The sequence below is a fragment of the Pogonomyrmex barbatus genome, unplaced genomic scaffold (genome assembly GCF_055798465.1).
Source record: "Pogonomyrmex barbatus isolate J1 unplaced genomic scaffold, ASM5579846v1 scaffold12, whole genome shotgun sequence".
NCBI lineage: Eukaryota > Metazoa > Arthropoda > Insecta > Hymenoptera > Formicidae > Pogonomyrmex > Pogonomyrmex barbatus.
In genome coordinates this window covers 7967494-7984892 of record NW_028297108.1, presented here as the reverse complement: position 1 = coordinate 7984892, position 17399 = coordinate 7967494, and the positions used below count along the sequence as shown (strand labels likewise).

The 17399-nt window shown below is 30.0% G+C and overlaps 2 protein-coding genes and 1 pseudogene across 10 annotated transcripts in view; 1 reads left to right on the top strand and 2 right to left on the bottom strand.

Annotated features, from left to right (window-relative positions):
• The window catches only part of LOC105429057 (uncharacterized), a 3272-nt gene extending 727 nt beyond the window's left edge, over positions 1 to 2545 (bottom strand). The window contains exons 1-6 of one of the 7 annotated variants that reach the window (XM_011641784.3): positions 2320 to 2545; positions 1989 to 2245; positions 1733 to 1884; positions 1463 to 1650; positions 1083 to 1353; positions 101 to 363 (exon numbers count right to left, since the gene is read on the bottom strand). In XM_011641784.3, coding sequence (XP_011640086.1) covers positions 119 to 363; positions 1083 to 1353; positions 1463 to 1650; positions 1733 to 1884; positions 1989 to 2197 — 1065 coding nt within the window. In that variant the 5' untranslated portion in view covers positions 2198 to 2245; positions 2320 to 2545 and the 3' untranslated portion in view covers positions 101 to 118. Of the gene's footprint in view, positions 1 to 100; positions 364 to 458; positions 875 to 1082; positions 1354 to 1462; positions 1651 to 1732; positions 1902 to 1988 lie in introns of those variants that run through there. The other 6 variants (XM_011641775.3, XM_011641798.3, XM_011641807.3 and 3 more) reach the window with 6 other exon arrangements.
• Positions 1 to 15531, top strand: part of LOC105429047 (serine/threonine-protein kinase ATR) — a 17529-nt gene extending 1998 nt beyond the window's left edge. Inside the window, exons 1-40 of one of the 3 annotated variants that reach the window (XM_011641754.3) lie at positions 2966 to 3405; positions 3692 to 3894; positions 4001 to 4171; positions 4333 to 4484; positions 4559 to 4708; positions 4768 to 4966; positions 5040 to 5179; positions 5282 to 5853; positions 5932 to 6096; positions 6164 to 6649; positions 6751 to 6928; positions 7009 to 7254; positions 7339 to 7455; positions 7598 to 7720; positions 7796 to 8043; positions 8139 to 8360; positions 8435 to 8606; positions 8682 to 8808; positions 8900 to 9024; positions 9132 to 9292; positions 9365 to 9525; positions 9612 to 9805; positions 10045 to 10129; positions 10210 to 10355; positions 10424 to 10540; positions 10656 to 10795; positions 10874 to 11098; positions 11164 to 11424; positions 11500 to 11725; positions 11797 to 11981; positions 12072 to 12262; positions 12349 to 12521; positions 12814 to 12957; positions 13034 to 13191; positions 13267 to 13498; positions 13574 to 13712; positions 13802 to 13916; positions 14007 to 14160; positions 14424 to 14663; positions 14743 to 15531. In XM_011641754.3, coding sequence (XP_011640056.3) covers positions 3350 to 3405; positions 3692 to 3894; positions 4001 to 4171; positions 4333 to 4484; positions 4559 to 4708; positions 4768 to 4966; positions 5040 to 5179; positions 5282 to 5853; positions 5932 to 6096; positions 6164 to 6649; positions 6751 to 6928; positions 7009 to 7254; positions 7339 to 7455; positions 7598 to 7720; positions 7796 to 8043; positions 8139 to 8360; positions 8435 to 8606; positions 8682 to 8808; positions 8900 to 9024; positions 9132 to 9292; positions 9365 to 9525; positions 9612 to 9805; positions 10045 to 10129; positions 10210 to 10355; positions 10424 to 10540; positions 10656 to 10795; positions 10874 to 11098; positions 11164 to 11424; positions 11500 to 11725; positions 11797 to 11981; positions 12072 to 12262; positions 12349 to 12521; positions 12814 to 12957; positions 13034 to 13191; positions 13267 to 13498; positions 13574 to 13712; positions 13802 to 13916; positions 14007 to 14160; positions 14424 to 14663; positions 14743 to 14925 — 7482 coding nt within the window. In that variant the 5' untranslated portion in view covers positions 2966 to 3349 and the 3' untranslated portion in view covers positions 14926 to 15531. Of the gene's footprint in view, positions 1 to 2932; positions 3406 to 3691; positions 3895 to 4000; positions 4172 to 4332; positions 4485 to 4558; positions 4709 to 4767; positions 4967 to 5039; positions 5180 to 5281; positions 5854 to 5931; positions 6097 to 6163; positions 6650 to 6750; positions 6929 to 7008; positions 7255 to 7338; positions 7456 to 7597; positions 7721 to 7795; positions 8044 to 8138; positions 8361 to 8434; positions 8607 to 8681; positions 8809 to 8899; positions 9025 to 9131; positions 9293 to 9364; positions 9526 to 9611; positions 9806 to 10044; positions 10130 to 10209; positions 10356 to 10423; positions 10541 to 10655; positions 10796 to 10873; positions 11099 to 11163; positions 11425 to 11499; positions 11726 to 11796; positions 11982 to 12071; positions 12263 to 12348; positions 12522 to 12765; positions 12958 to 13033; positions 13192 to 13266; positions 13499 to 13573; positions 13713 to 13801; positions 13917 to 14006; positions 14161 to 14423; positions 14664 to 14742 lie in introns of those variants that run through there. The other 2 variants (XM_089071919.1, XM_089071920.1) reach the window with 2 other exon arrangements.
• On the bottom strand, positions 15197 to 17399 carry LOC105429224 (odorant receptor 13a-like; annotated as a pseudogene).

Here is a 17399-nt window from a genome sequence, read left to right as displayed (position 1 = left end):
ATTTTATTTTTGTCACATTACATATTTTAAAGTTTAGTCAAAGTATAAGCTGATTTGTTAAATATCACACGCTACTAAAGCTAAATTGATAAATATTCACCTTTTGCAAAGATCATAATTATTCATAATGCTCGTGAAACCTATCGTCATGACCCCAATTCTTGTTTCTTTCTCTTGTTGTCCTTAATGAATTTGATTTTGCGTTAATATTCATTCCTTTCTTTGATTTATCTAATGCGCCCGAACCACGTATCGCTCTCGGAACGTTAGAATTTTTCGAATAACTACTATATTCGGACGTATCATTTTTCATTTTTTCTTTTACAATTCGTTGAATGTTATCAACTTCCGATAATTGATTATCTAGAACATCAGAAAGTTGCTCACAACACATCCTAAATATCTTTCCACTTTCGCTACCACCACACAAGAGCTATCATTCAGATGTCAAAGACAAATTTAAAAATAATACAAAATATTTATTTATAGGAAGAATTGTACATCGTATAGGTATACACAAAATAGAAAATCTATTTGTTAAAAATATAAATATATAACCTATTTGTATAAAATATAAATAATAGGTTCTCTAGAATCTAAAGAATCATTTATTATGTATTGTATCAGAATTATCAGTAATCTCATAATCAAAAATCACAAATGTGCAAAATAAATAACGAAGTTATCATAAAACGAGATTTACGTAAAACTTCTGACGCACTAATTCCCGTCAAACCTTCCAAATAAGTTTAGATTTCTATCACATGATTTCTCTTTCCTCTTCTTTTGCATCTGGCTTAGATAATTATTCTTTTCTATCCTTGACATTTTCTCCGACAATGATCATCACTTGTGCACCATGCTGTGCGTTATGCTGCATTAATTAAAAAAAAATTAATTTAAAAAAAATATCACTCTAATATGGCAGATTTGTAGAAAATCATAATACACATATCCCTGCCGAGTAACAGATATACTCTTCGCAGCAATGATGAATTACAATCGAGAATTATCTATGATGGTAGCGGAAGTGTTATTCATATATCTTGTATCTAACTTCAAATGATTTATCAAGCCATTACCATTTTCAATTTTCGTCGCAATCACCTTTAATTCTTCGTGAGAAAACGGATGTTCAAAGGAAATAGACTTGATATTAGAGAGATAGAAATGTTGCACTTGTGTATCCTTAATTTCATAGCCATTATTGGCTAACTCTACAATTAATAATAATGCTGCATTGTTTTCAGGATTGTGAAAGTTTTCCTTTACTATCAATTGTCTAATTGTCATTATTAGATTTTCTAATTCCTCTGGACATGCCATGTTAAGATCCTTGCCAGATCTAAGAATCTAAAAACAAATTTTTTCCGTAATCATTATACTTTTACATATATATCAGCTTTGTTATTTTACTTTTATATTTAAACTTCTCTATTTTGGTATACATCTAAAATCTTACCTGTATCATGATAAAATAAGTAGTATCCTGGGGATTATCTTGTAACAGATCTTTCATGTATTGAATCAATGGTTCAGCTAATATCTCCAATCTACTTCCATTGCTCATTCTCATATGATAATAAACCTCTGCATGAAGCAAGACATTATTGGCAAATGTCTCTTTATTCTCTCTATATATTTCTTTAGCTAAAAGACAAAATGATTTAGATATAGGAGATATCAAAGACAGACATCTTTAAAGGACAATCACCTTCCAACTATCACTTACACATGTAATTTTCCTGTAAGAAACGTAAGAAGTTGCCTCGTAAATTGGTGGTACCACATTCCAACAAAGCGATCTTATTGTTACTGAATATCATTGCTATCCTTGTGGTATGCTGATACATGGCCCGCTTCCAGATAGAATTGCATACGTGCCTGAAATACATGATGCGCTAGAAAAATATTGTGTAAACAATCGTTATATATTTTCTCCTTTTTCTCCTCTTTCTCTTCAAAAGGCAAACATTAAATTGTAATACCTCAGATTTTCCTCTTTATATGCGACGATCAACAAGTCTACGATCTCATTCATTAATTGCGACGATAAACATTCATTCTCGTCGCATGAAACTATCTTGTCCATTATATCTCTCACGATTTTATTGGTACCGAGCACGCCACTCGGTCTACGCAGATTCTGATCTTGGCTATGAGCGGACCATCCGCGACCGCGACCGAACGAAGTCATCCTCGAGCACTGCTATTAGCGAGTCGTGGCGAATTGGAACCTATTTTGCTAAGAAAAAACGTGCAAATAATATTATCCTGCGCGAAGAGCAATGTTGTTTAGAAATATTTGCGGAAAGATACAAATTCATGATATTACGAGATTACAATCCGGCCACTCGTATACCTCAGATTTTCAAGTTTTATACCTACAATGCAATCGCGGCACAAACCGCAAGGTCTTTACGGTTGTGCCGCGCTACATTTTTCTGTAATTGGAAAGAGATGGCGAGGGAGGGGAGATAGACATCGGAGAGAAAAGGAGGGAAGATATAAATTTAGAAAATTCGCACAACTAAATTTTTTTTTCTCTAACATCAAATATATGTATAACATAGTTAAACATAGATTTTATATGTATATCTGATGCGCCTTGTGACTAAAATCGAAGGACTGAGTTAATGAAGCGAAAGAGTAGTGAGAGTTCTATTTGAATGAAACTACTGCGCAAGCGCAAACGTATCATTTTAACTTTGTTGTCTATTAAATGTTAAAAAAGGACAAATTAGTACACGTTTCTTGGGGAGGGTGTACGTATTTTGTACGTTATTTCCGGCATGCACTTTGTATATTTGTATATTTGTTAAAAAGAAAGATGGAAGATATAATCATCTATTCTCTCTCTCTCTCTCTCTCTCTCTCTCTCTCTCTCTCTCTCTCTCTCTCTGTATCTATCTATCTATCTATCTAAGGAAAGATGCATCAGAATATAAAATCTATGATATTAAAAACATGTATATTATGTATAGGAATGGGATGACACCCGATTGATCACTAGCCACTCACAGGGGCCGGCGCCTAGAATTTTTCCACTGTTCAAGCGCTGTAAGTGGTTAGTGGTCAATTGGGACATGGTCAAACGGGTATCATCCATAGGAATGCAGCCTAAGGGTGCTGTTACATGTGTCGTACGATAAATTTGTTAGACGTATTGATTGGCTGCAAAGTAGAGAAATTTTCGAGTCTCTAGAAACTTTCTATCCTGCAATCAATCAAGACGCTTGAAAAATTTGTCGTACGACAAATGTAATACCAGCCTAATGCCGGATTGAACATATATGTACACACGTGTTTATTTTGCTTATTTACAATTTATACATGATCATAATCAATCATGATGGATGTAGTAACGGAAGTGAATGATAATTCGGCTCCTCAAAACAGTAGCACGTAAGTATAAACTTAAGAATATACTAATAATCATATCGAGAGACGTAACAATTCATATCTATATTCAACATAATTGAAATATAAAAAATCTATGAATCATAATAATATTTTATTTTTAACAATTGTACTTGTAAATAATGTTCTTCTCAAAATTTTATGTAACAGTAAAATATCATATATTTTAAACTTACCAATTAAAGATTAAATAATTATTTTACATGTTTTTATCACAAGAATTGAGACAAGATAATACAAATGTATTTTAATAACTAATTTTTTATTACAGGATAACTGTAGCACACTCAGTATGGAAGTATATCAATAGTCCAATAATAGCAATATTTTCTGATCTGGAGAATCCTCCAACGGAGCAAATGCTATGTTCTCTTTTGGAATCTTTATTAAAAAGATCTTCTACATTAACTACTGTACTAATCCCACCATTCAGTAATGCTGTAACAGACATTGATCTGCAGCAACAATATGCAGGTATTAATATCAAAGTGATATAATTTAAATATTTTATTTTATATATATATTATATTTTATTATTTTATAACATATTATTAATATTATTAATTATATATATTTTTAGCATTTACAACTTGGTTATTTGGCACAATGTTTTATTTGATCTGTAAACCATCAAGTAATGTGATACTTTCAAACAGTATTGAAGTACAAGCTTGTATGCTCAGAATATTGTCAAGGCATCACATGACAATGTTTGAGACTATTACTTTAGAATATTTAAGTATACTCGATGGTATGTAATAAATTAATAATTGGTCAAAATATAAATTAATGTAAAGTAAAAAAAAATTGTATATAATATATATATATATATATTTATATACATATACTGATAATCAAATTTATAAATCGTTCAAAATCATCTCAATTAAATCATTTATATTGTCTCTATAGAGATATCAGAATTTTACAAAGATGCTGCAGAAGAAATAATTCTTTCAAAGTTTTGTACAGAAAAGGATATTATACAGAATTTAGATCTAACACCATTTCCTGCGAAGATTAAATCATCAGATGTGCCATCAATTCAAGAATCTTTATTAAAGGTATTTTTTCAGATTCAGTTTTTCAGATTTTCATGACATTTGTTGATTTTCAATAATAATGTTTGTATTGATAGATAATTATGAAAACTGGTGCTTCAGTTTGGGATAAAACCAAATTATGGAACAGAATTATAACAATCCTAGTCAATTCTTCTCCAAACTTAAAGATTGAAGCATTACAGCTGCTTGTAGAAATTATGGAAAAGTGTATTATCACTGATCATGTAAGTGAAAACTAAAAAAAAAATTTGTATCTCAAGACATTATATTTGAATATTTTTAGGAATGTACAATCATAATTATGTATAGTCTAGAAATAGTGAAGAATCTCCCATCTTGGATCAATTTGGAGACGTTACCAGCATATAAACTGCTCCAATTTGTAAAAACATTGATACATTTAATACAATTATCACCCATTTCCCTTAATATCACAGATTTGTGTTTTCAAGTTATTGATTTTATATCTGCCGAATACATTTGTGAGTATGTTCTTTATTTTAATTCTGTTTATACATATTTTCCTTTAAAAAATGATATTCTCTCTTTTTTCAGTATATGATGTCAATAGTGAAACAGTAAAAAAATTGGAAGAATCAGCATGTTATAAAATTGAACAATATCTAATTGTAGAGCCACGGTCCTGTACGACTGTAGAAGCTAAGAAACTCTTGGCTTACTTCGTACATTGTCCAGTTTGTGATCATTGCATATATATTTTATAATGTTTTAATACTTTATTTTCATTTTATAATTATACTATTATTTCTATATTTAATAATTTGTTTTTATTTTAGACTGTTATCGAGATTCTTATGTACTTTGTTTTTATTGATATTCAACGAGCTGTTATGGCAAATAAAACTATTCTTGCTACAGAAATCAGCGAACCATGGAATTTATTAAGAAAAGAATTGATGAGTCTTATGGAAGCTGAAAAATTTACACAAGTATTATATATTGTTAAAGGGTCATCTTTATTGCAATTATGGTTAGAAAAAGAGGAAATTCATGTAAAATTATATGATAACGACTTAAATGTCATACTAAGGATTCTTATGCTAAACTTAAATTCTGAGAGTTGTCAAAATGAAGAGATTATTTTTCAAATATTAATGAGTATAATGGCTCACAATGAATCGAATAAAGTTTTATTGCAATTGATATTAGCATTGCCATTTACTCAAGATTTCAAAGGATCCATGGATATCAGTCAAAAAATGGTACAAAGAGCAAAATCTCTCAACGTTGAAACAATGTCGAAATGTCTTGAAACTTTATGCACATATGGCAATGGCAAGGAAAGATTAAAATTATTACGCATGTGTATATTAAATAGTAACATACAAATAGCTGTTACAGCAGTGTTGTAAGTATGTTTATATTTTTTTTCATGCATTTTAAATAATATGTACTTATTAATCATAAAATATATTAAAACATATAGACACAGCGTATTACTATTGAAAGATACAAACATAAAATTGGAAGATGTTTGTCAATATGTTTTAAATACCGCTTTATCTTCGACGAAAGTGGAAATACATGAAGCTCTTGCAAATATCTTGGGCCAGATAACTTGTGTTTCATCAGGAAAAGGAAAAATTATAAAGTATTTTGTTAAGATTTATAGTTATTATTTGTGAAATTATGAAATAATTAATAATATTTATTTTTAGTGGATCGTTAAACAAAAAATGGAGTATATATTGCGAATGTTGTACAAAAAATAGAAAAAAAAATGACGATTCCAATGTACATTATCTACCAGAGGTCTACGACCATATTTTTGATATATATTTTAAACTATTTTCTTCGACAAATATTTCCGTACGATTACATATTTCCAAAAATATTCTTTTTTTTTCAAATCATATAAAATCATTCAACTCGAATGAGATAACAAAAAAGTGGCTTCCTTATATATACGATGAAAATACTGAGATTCGATCGAATCTTGCATCGGTAATTGGACAACTGTTAAGTAATAAGATCATTATGCTGAAGAGCAATGGTGAATGTTTGTCGGATATCATGCCAAATGATTTGGACGAATATGTTGATTTAGTAATTGATGTTATAGCCAACACTCTTATAACTGCATTAAATATCTCTAATCATTCCTTACATGATACATTACTCAACACTGCAAAGAACTTTGTATGGTAAAATATGAAGAATATTTAGTATAAATATGAATTGTAATTTGCGCAAATACTTCATTGCTTTTTTTTTTATTAATTAACAATTAATGTAACAATTTCAGCGTTCCATTACATATAACGGAAAGAAGGATTTTGAATGTATTTTTAATCACAATAACACATCCACATTCATCACATACAGCAGTAGCATCCGCTATAACTGCATATCGGGATGTTGCTGACTTTTTAAATGTATCTCCAAAGACTTTGTATATTCGATATCGAAAGGATTTCTTAAAAGTAATTATTCTATAAATTATTATTTATAAATTACAACAATTCTTTGCATTATAATATATCTAAAATATATATTGTTACAGCTTATAATGAAACGTGCCGTTAGTAACTATATAAATTTTTCATATAATATGGCAACTACAGTACATCGTGTTGCTAAATGTATAGGTTATGAAGGTTCACGTCAATTATTATACAAGGATGGTCATTATGCAGTTTGCTTTCTGATTACTATTATCGTTGAAATGCCAAAAGCAAATGCGCTCTTATATGACATAGCCGAATTGATACGCATGGATATAAAGCAAATGCTTCAAGAATATTTCCCGGTATATAAAATTAATATATTTAATAATTCAATTGAATTAATTTAATATATAATTTAATTTACATATTGTTATCCTTCTTTTTAGTATATATGCAGTCATGCATTCTTAGATACGTCTCTTCGAATAAGTACAGAATGTTTAAAACTTGTAACAAGAATAACAGAAACTAGTCTTGCAGTTCTTACAAAACAATCTTTTATGGTAAATAACGTTGTTTTGTATTATTAAATTATCTTAACTTTTATTTTACAATATGATAAAAATATGTATATGTGTGTATGTATACACGCACCACGCGACACACACCATATATATATATATATATATACATATAATCTTGCAGGGAATTTTTGAAGAACTTATGTTACATTTTTACAAATCACCCGAAAAAATAATAGGTTTCTTAGAAATCATCTCAGAATATGATACTAATCAAAGAGGAAAGTTTGGTACACATGAACAAGTTGTAAGTATTTTAATTAATAATAAAGGAATTATAACTAATACATATAACAATTACAAATATAATATACATACACAGGTGTCTTATTTAAATCTGCGATTACATGGCATATTGGTGAATTTTGATATAAAGCTTGGTCCTAAGTCAGATGAATATACACAGCAATCCGTCCTTGCTTCATTAGTCGTTTTAATTCAATACATGGGTGCTGCTTATTTAACGCCACTTAGATACAAAATTTTAGGCACATTACGAACTTCGCTTGGGTTTAAAAGACCAGGTTTCTCACATTTGGTCTGTGATGCATGGGATGCATTTATTCATAAGTATGTCGTAATAAATATTAAGTTAATATATACACATAATATAACAACATACTAATTATGATTTGAAATAATAATTTTCAAAATTCTGCTTTTAGTATAGCTATTGAAGATCTAGGACCATTATTTCCAACAATATGCGTGTCATTAATACCATTGCAAAAAATATATCCAGAAAAAGTCAATAGTATGCTGGAATTTCTGATTGTTCAAAATAATGAGAGTCATAACAGTCACATTTCAGAATTATTTTTTATAGACGATATGAAAGTTCCCACTCACATAACTAATATAGTTAAGGCACATATTTTACAAGCTAGGTAAATGGTATATTTAACATATATTTAACTTATGTTTCTTCGAATGTATATCATAAAAGAATCTCTGATTTTAGACCCGAGGGATTTAATGCTAATTTAAAATTATGGTTGAAACGGATTACTCATGAAACTGATGAAGTGCGAATCAGAGCTCTAAAACATTTGCAAACGTTTCTGAAGGAGCATCGTAGTGAGCTTAACAAAATGATATTAAGCGAAACTGATGTACATCCATTGATCGTTGAAGTACGTTTATTAGATATATAAATGCATCGTGTATACTATCTGCTGTAATCATATTCATATTTATATATTTTAAAGCTACTAGATACTCTGCTGATCGGATGTCAAGATAAAGATGAATCTATCCGATTATGTTATGGAGAATGTCTCGGAGAATTAGGAGCTATCGAACCGAGTCTTCTTCCACGAAGAATTATTTCTAGAGGTATCTTGTCTCTATATTTTTATTATAATATCATTTATTATGTTTTTATTTTTAAACTTTTTTTAAATTTAAAATGTTCTTTATATTACAGAGGATAGTAATTTTATATCAGATATGAATGAAGAGTTTGCGTGTGCATTACTTTCCGAACACGTGCGGGCTTTTCAAATGCAGAAGAATAGCCAAAGTATGGATTGTTTTTCACTTGCTATACAGGTAACCTTGTACACCCATCATACATACGTACGTAAATAAATACGTATGTATTTGCATATGAAAAACAAATTACACTCTGTTTATCAAACGTAATCGACATTTTTCAGGAGATATTAAAAGCATACGACATTTCTCCACAAGGTCGAAATAGTAAATTATGGAAAAATTTATCAGCCACAACGCAACAAATTATTATCCCTTTTTTGACATCGCATTACAAGATAGCGACTGTTAGCGACGACAATGAATTTCCACATCCTATTTACGGGTATGATTTATATGAAGTTTGAGCTACTGTTACCTTATATTTATCGGCAACTGATAATGAAAAAATTTGTAGTTCTGAAGCAGGTTCTACAGTTGAAAGCTGGGCTTATAATTGGCTTTGCAGCATGTCTAGCGCTGTACGTGACACAACGCTCAATAATGTGTTACAAGCATGCAAATTGGCCTTCAAGCGGGATATGAAAACATTAATATTTTGTTTACCGTATATCGTGTGTAAGCTGAAGTATATTGATATTTTTATTCAAATATGTACGAATAATTATTTTAATATACATATACATGTTGCTTTTATTTACCAGCGTACATAATCGCAAATAATGGAGAAGAAGAACATCTTAAGCTCAGAGAAGAAATGTTAGCTGTAATTAATGTTAGACAAAAATCCGTATTGGATTTAGAACTTTTGCGTCATCGACCGCTCCGATATGAACAGAGTGAAAAGACCGATGAAAAGAGGATCTCGGAAGAAACCAGACGTACGCGCTGCTCGCAGGTCGACATAAATTTTTTAATAATTTTATTTAATGCACATGAAGATATAGATTTCTGAAAAAAAAAAAAAAAAAAACTTTAAATCAGCGTTTTAGTATATAAAACTTATGGGATGATGATCAGAATTACAAAAATTATAAATCAATTGTTTTTCCAGAATATCAATCTCAGTTTTACTTTATTTTATTTAACATTAAAATTTTTAGTACTTTTAATAAAATTATTGTATAATTGGAATAGGTAGTTTTTTGTATATTGGATCATTTGCAAAGGTGGCTTAGAGAACGAAGATTATTTCAAGATGATAGATACGAAGCAGTAAAAAGTTTGTATTAAAAATATATATTATATACTGTGTACATGAATTATATAAATATGATTGATTGTTTTGTTACCGATTTCTAGAATTCTGTGCTAGGTTAGACAGTCTCGTAGTGGCAGAAGGTTGTTATCAATCACGGGAATATCATCGAGCTCTAATGTATTTAGAACAACATATGGCATCTAGTCATAAAGGTTTGTCAGAATTAACGGAAGGTGGTTTACTCGCGGTACGTAACATTCTTTTAATATGGCACGATACATTTCTCTGTTTCATAATATGGAGTGTCTATTGCAGAAAATTTACGCGCAACTCGATGAACCTGATGGAGTATCTGGCATTTTGGCAACTCAGAATCAGTCTCCTACCTTGCAACAATTAGTTTTAGCTCATGAAGTCAATGGGCAGCTGCAGGTATTGTTAGATAAATTAATTTTATTTCAAAATCACATAATCTTACCTCATCAAAATACATCTCAAATACTTATGAATTCATATGATACACGTGAATACATATAAATTCGATTAGGACGCAGCTACGTGCTACGAGAGGCTCGCGCAAAAAGAAGACCTAAAACATACATATTTACAAGGTATGATCCAGTGTTACCTTGGTCTAGATCAACCATTCACTGCCAAATATATTACCGAGGGTCTGTTAAGTACTAGGTAATACTGTTATAATACAAATAAAATATAACTTTAAATAAATTATTTGTGAATTGAAATATTTTCTTGATACGATAGGCCAGAATTGGAGCCTCTCATTACTGAACGCGAGCTTTTTTGGAGACTCGCTCATTTCTCTCGATTCGAGGAAACCTCGCAAAAGAATATAAAGCATGTACTATTAGATGATCTCATAAAAGGGATTAAACCAGATCTGCTCTCCTTAAAAAAGAATTTAGTCTCATTATTAGAAGATGCTTCTCGACCGGGAGCTTATCAACAGAGCTATTCATATATTATGAAGTGAGTAAATTAGTAATTTATATTTTTTGCAAATTATAAAATGTATTTGTTATTGCATTTTTCAGATTACATATATTAAATGAATTTGATAAAGCAACTTCGATGATGCTGAACAATGTAGAAGGCCTTTCACTAATACTAGAAGAATGGGAGAAACGTGGACAACTATTGAAAGCATCTCGCGGTGTAGAATTTGTCCTGAGCATGCGCAGAGCTACCTTGGATTTAGCTGTACAATTACAACAAAAAACTCAAAACACAGAAAACTTAATGCTTAAACAAGAAATTGGCAAAATCTGGTTGAAGAGCGCAAAAATTGCTAGAAAGTACGTACGATATTTTTTTTCACATTTCTGATAATTTCTGAAAGGACTGTTGTGTTAAATGAATGATTGTTTCAGGGCTGGCTTGCAACAACAAGCATACATGCATATTTTATCGGCTAGCGATTCATGTCCTCCACAATCATTGTACATAGAACAAGCTCAATTGTATTGGCAGAAAGGTTGTCAAGAAGATGCCTTTACTACTTTAAATCGTTGTTTCTTAAATTGTTTTAAACCAGCGCATTATTATAAACAATTACCCTCAGACGATTGTAGTGAAGAAAGAAGACACTGTGCAAAGGTGCGTAACACTGAAAAATAAAATTTATAAAAATAATCTTCATAGTTGTTTCATAGTTACACTTTTTTCAGGCAAAACTTCTGTTTGCAAAATACAACGACGAAACTCTCAATGTTGATACAGACAGTTGTATCAATAACTATAAAGAGGCGATCGAAGTATGGAAAAAATGGGAAAAAAGTTGGGTAGCATGTGCTGAATATTATGATACCATTGTTGGGAGAATGTCTGAAGATGATAAGGATCGAAATAAACGGTAGGCTTATACAATTTAATCTCATACAACTTAATATCATCACAATATAATTGATTTTCTATAATAATATTTACCATTAATCTTTTTAAGAGATTTGCAAATACACATGATGAATTTTTATGGAAAGTCGCTTCAATATGGCTGCAAGTACATTCATCATTCAATGCCCAAGATGTTGACCATCTGGTTGGATAACGCTTCTCGCGCTACAATTACTTCCGATCCACCAGACATTGTCAAATTTCGTCAGGATCGTCTATTAAAAATGACACAAATTATGGGTATTTATTTCAATGAAATTGAAAGATCAATTTATGAAAATTTATTTATGCCATTAAACAAAGAACGCAAATCAATCAATTTTCAGAGGTTTATCATCATAGATTACCGACGTTTATGTGGCTAACTGCTTTTAGTCAACTTGTGTCAAGAATTTGTCATCCATCTCCACAGGTGCAAAATACTTTATGCGCAATTCTGGTGAAATTAATTTCAGCATATCCACAACATTGTTTATGGATGATGGCATCAGTTTTTAATGTATGTTTTTATTCTTGTTGTTGTTGTTAATAGTTTTGTTACAAAAACGGATGAGATCAAAGTGTTCTTTATATCTAAGAAATTCTTCTAAGTGATTCCTCACTTATTCTCAAATATGTAAAGGGCGAATTTAAACTCGACACCGCAAATTATTGATTATTGATCTACCGTTATAGACTTAAGTCAAACATTACTCTAATATATTTTATTAATACACATATATATTTCTTTTTTTATTTCTTAGATAATTGACCAAAATGTAAAACAATATTTTATTTATTTTATTTTGTAGTCTTCATATCCAGCGCGACAAAAACGATGTCAAGAAATCTTAAATCATACGCAATTGAGAACGCCAGATATGTCTAAACTTATTAAAGATTTTCACAAACTTTGGGAAAGACTAATTGAATTATCTAATAAAACGATACCAGATGTAAGTTTCGGTATTCAATCGAAATATAAGATTAATCATAATGAAAGAATAATGTACTCCTTTGATTTTATAATAGGGAACATTGAATACTACAGTGACTCACTTGTCAAAAAGCTTGCCAAGGTTACTCGCAAGTAAAGATTTCAGTCCAATTATGATGCCAACAACGAAATTCAGACAATTACATCTTCCTGCGAAGAATGCTTCGCTTGAGGATCATAATCCATTCTTATTGTATGTATTTTATTTTTATAACATCCACTTTCTTTTCTTATAATAACGCGATTTTATGTTATATTTGTAATATAGGAGATGGGTACATATAACAAAAATAGAAGAAAACGTGGTAATAATGGCATCACTTCAACGACCGCGACGAATTGCGCTAAGAGGATCGGATGGCAAAGAATATCTCTTTATGTGTAAGCCGAAAGACGATCTACGTAAGGATTTCAGATTGATGGAATTTAATGATATCGTGAACAAGTATCTTCAAAATGATCCAGAATCACGACAAAGAAGGCTTTACATACGCACATATGTAAGACTGTCTAAGTAATATACGTCTTATTTAAATTTCATTTCAATAAATTATCAATTAATTCTTGATTTGTAGAGCGTAGTACCATTAAACGAAGAATGTGGTTTGATAGAATGGATACCAAATCTGGTAGGTCTTCGACCTACTATTATGAATCTCTATGTGGAAAGAGGGATTGCGCCTACAAATAAAGAAATTAAAGCAATGATATGTGGTATGTCATAATGCAATTGTTAAAAACGTGTAAGAACGTTATCTAAAAGAAAAAAATTATTTTGTTTCATTTCTAAATTTTTTCACTAGCATTAAAAGATCCATTAGAAAAGAAGAAGAAAATATTTCTAGAAAAGCAATTACCACGACATCCTCCTGTATTTGGGGATTGGTTTCGCATTACGTTTCCTGATTCATATGGATGGTACATGTCATTAAAATTTATCTCATACATATCCTTCTTAATTTTGTGTGTATAATATGTATAAATGTTAATTATCTACTTTTGAAAAAGGTATGAAGCTCGTACAGCATATATTAGGACAACTGCTGTCATGTCTATGGTAGGATACATACTTGGGCTTGGTGATCGCCATGGAGAAAATATATTGTTTGATTCTAAATGCGGAGATTGCGTACACGTTGATTTCAATTGCTTATTTAACAGGGTAAATCTCATAATTCAATATTAGAGATTCATAAAAGATGGATTTCCTTCTTAAGATTATAAATCTCTTGATATATTTCGTTGATATATTTCCACATACGCACGCGCACGTGCGTACACACACACACTTATACACATGTATACCCACAAAATATATACGTACACATACACATCATGGAATCATGTAAATTGTTACTTCTCATCTTACTAATTGTTTATTCTAAATAATTAATTGTTCTTACGCTATATATCTATAATTCTTAGGGCGAACTTTTTGACTGGCCCGAACGAGTGCCATTTCGCTTAACTCATAATATGGTAGATGCTATGGGTCCTTTAAAAATTGAGGGACCATTCCGACGTGCCTGTCAAATTACTATGAGAGTACTTCGGCAAGAATCGAGTACATTATTGAGTGTACTCACGCCTTTCGTCTACGATCCACTCGTTAGCTGGAATAAAAATCAGACCAGTGAAAAAACAGCTGAAAAAACAAATGAAAAAGTATGACAGACATTTTTTTATATTAAATCATACAACAAGATATAAAAATATGAGAATAATTCATTTATTTTTATTTTAGGCTGTAGAACATATAAAAAATATTGAGCAACGATTAAAAGGTTTGGTGCGATATCCTGGAAGAAAAGCAGAAAATATTGCATTACATCTCAGCGTTGAAGGACAAACCAATCATTTGATTTTAGAAGCGATAAATATAGATAATCTGTGCCAAATGTATTTTGGTTGGGGTGCATATTTATAACAAGTGCGATTGCCGAAACAAGGTTATACACAGCATAAGATTCTATGGTGTATGGATATTAATAAACTAGTGTACAAACCATATTTATTCCGTATCGTCGAAGCTTCGTCGAATACAATTTTCAAGTATTGTATTTTTATGCTTTTTATATTCTATTTTTATATTCTATTCTATATATTCTATTTTCAATATTCTGTTATATTCTATTTTTCAATTACATATTACATTTGTTTTTTTATTCGATTATAAATTGATAGTAGTTCCATCTGAGCTAAAACTTCGAAGCAACATGAAATAAGAGGCAGCTGTGCTCAATACCTATAAATATTAAAGCTAATATATTTATTTATTGTACATATGTATTATAAAGTCGTACAATTTTGAAATTTTGATTTCTTACTGCATTAAAATTCTCCAGATGCATTATATAGAATTTTCCTGCGGTTATTTTACTAGGTTTTTGACTGCGCAACATGAGCAAACATATCTCAGTTTTAAATAAAACTGATAATTTATACCAAGTAATTGTATACACACTTTTATAAATCATGGAACTCTGTGATATAATATATATAGCATATGTGTATATACATATATATTTGTCTATATGTTTGTTAGGTCATTTTTATTAAATTTACCCATTTTATTTTGTTACATACCTCATATATTAAAGCATCACCAGGTATACAAAAAAGCAGCAATTGAAAAAGTGCCATAATTAAATATGAGATGTATTTAATCGATTTGGAGATTGTACTCGCAGTTATATTTGTAGACGCAATTTGAAGACCTACTAGACATATTATGAGACTGCTAGCTAATGTTTGTAGAAATAACATTGGACTAAAGATCGTTTCCATATAATCACAAAACCTACATGAAATATTGTAACTTTTTATATTTTATGATCAGATAACGTTTAAGAATAAAATGCTTGAGATTATTTTAAGATGAAAATTCTAATATCAAAATGTCGAGACTATAACAATTTTTAAATTATGAGCATTTAAAGTTAGTGAATTAGACTGATTAAATTTCGAGCATTTAGTACTTTACGTTGTATCACACCTGAACGCGTGAATTTTAGGCTATCTGATTTGCTAATTTTAAATGTTTATAATTTAAAACTTACTATAGTCTCAACATTTTGGTATTAGAATTTTCGTCTCAAAATGATCTTAGAAATCTATTCTTAATCTCTCTATTAAACATTATTACGACTTTACAAAACATTCGTGTGTGCACGCGCGCGCGTTTGTTACGTGAATTTAAAATTATTACCAAAGAATTATATAATGATGTTCAATAATATCTATTACATGCAATTTAATTCTTTGCGTAATATTTTTTTCAATGTACGCATTTTGTACCTATAAATAAAAACCTATGTTAATATATTTACAGAAACGTAATAATAAATACATTAATTTATGATAATTGCAACACGATGAGTGATATGATCGAGTGATAAAATAAATACTAACGAGATCAATCTCATTTTCAATATTTTTTATCTTTTTTTGAAGTACTTTGAAATGACCACATGTATGGAACAATGCTGTTGCAATTAAAGTATCAGTTCCTAGGATAACAAGACCACACAAGCTTGTCGCCACCATTTGCGAAAGATAAATAATCTATATAAATATACACAAATATTTAATAATTTTAGCAAATCCTTGAAAATATAAAGTTCTTACCTCATACATCGGAAAACTGTAATAAGATTCTGGATATAAAGCTAAAAATGGAAGGTGCTTTGATGTTAATGTACTATTATTGTTAGTGTCTTTAATCACAGCGACAAATATCTCAATTATAGGCAAACTGAAGAAAAATATTAAAGAATTACAAATCAAAAATAGATATCCCTTAGTATATGATAATCCTTTTTCCACGTATCTGCAAGTAACATGATATATATATAGATATATTTAGAACCATAAACATTTATGTATTAATAAGCTATTTAAAAACAAATTCACTCACATTGCACATACATCTCTGCGTTTCTTCGAAATATGTGCGGTCATTATCTTCCAATAATCTGTTAACATGTATTCTATAAAAGAATCCATTTTTCTTCTATTGTTTACCCAAACTAATGATTTCAAGATAGCAAGTAAAATAGTGAACAATACTGAACTATAAAAACAATAAATGAAATATAAAATCATTTTGATGCTTCTTAAAACATAATTAAATTGTCATATAACATTTACAGTTCACCTTGAGTATCCATGATGAAAGATTGTGAATATATACCTCGTTTCCAGTACTGTAGACAGATCTTGCCAATTTTGATAAATTTGCATTATTTGTGGTATAATAATAGCAATCATACACGCACAACACAAGACATATCTCACGATACTTATTGGATAAAGACCAACAAATTTTAAAACCTTTCTATTAATAATTACATAATTATTAATATCCATATTGTATTCATCAGAAAACACGTATAGAGTCAG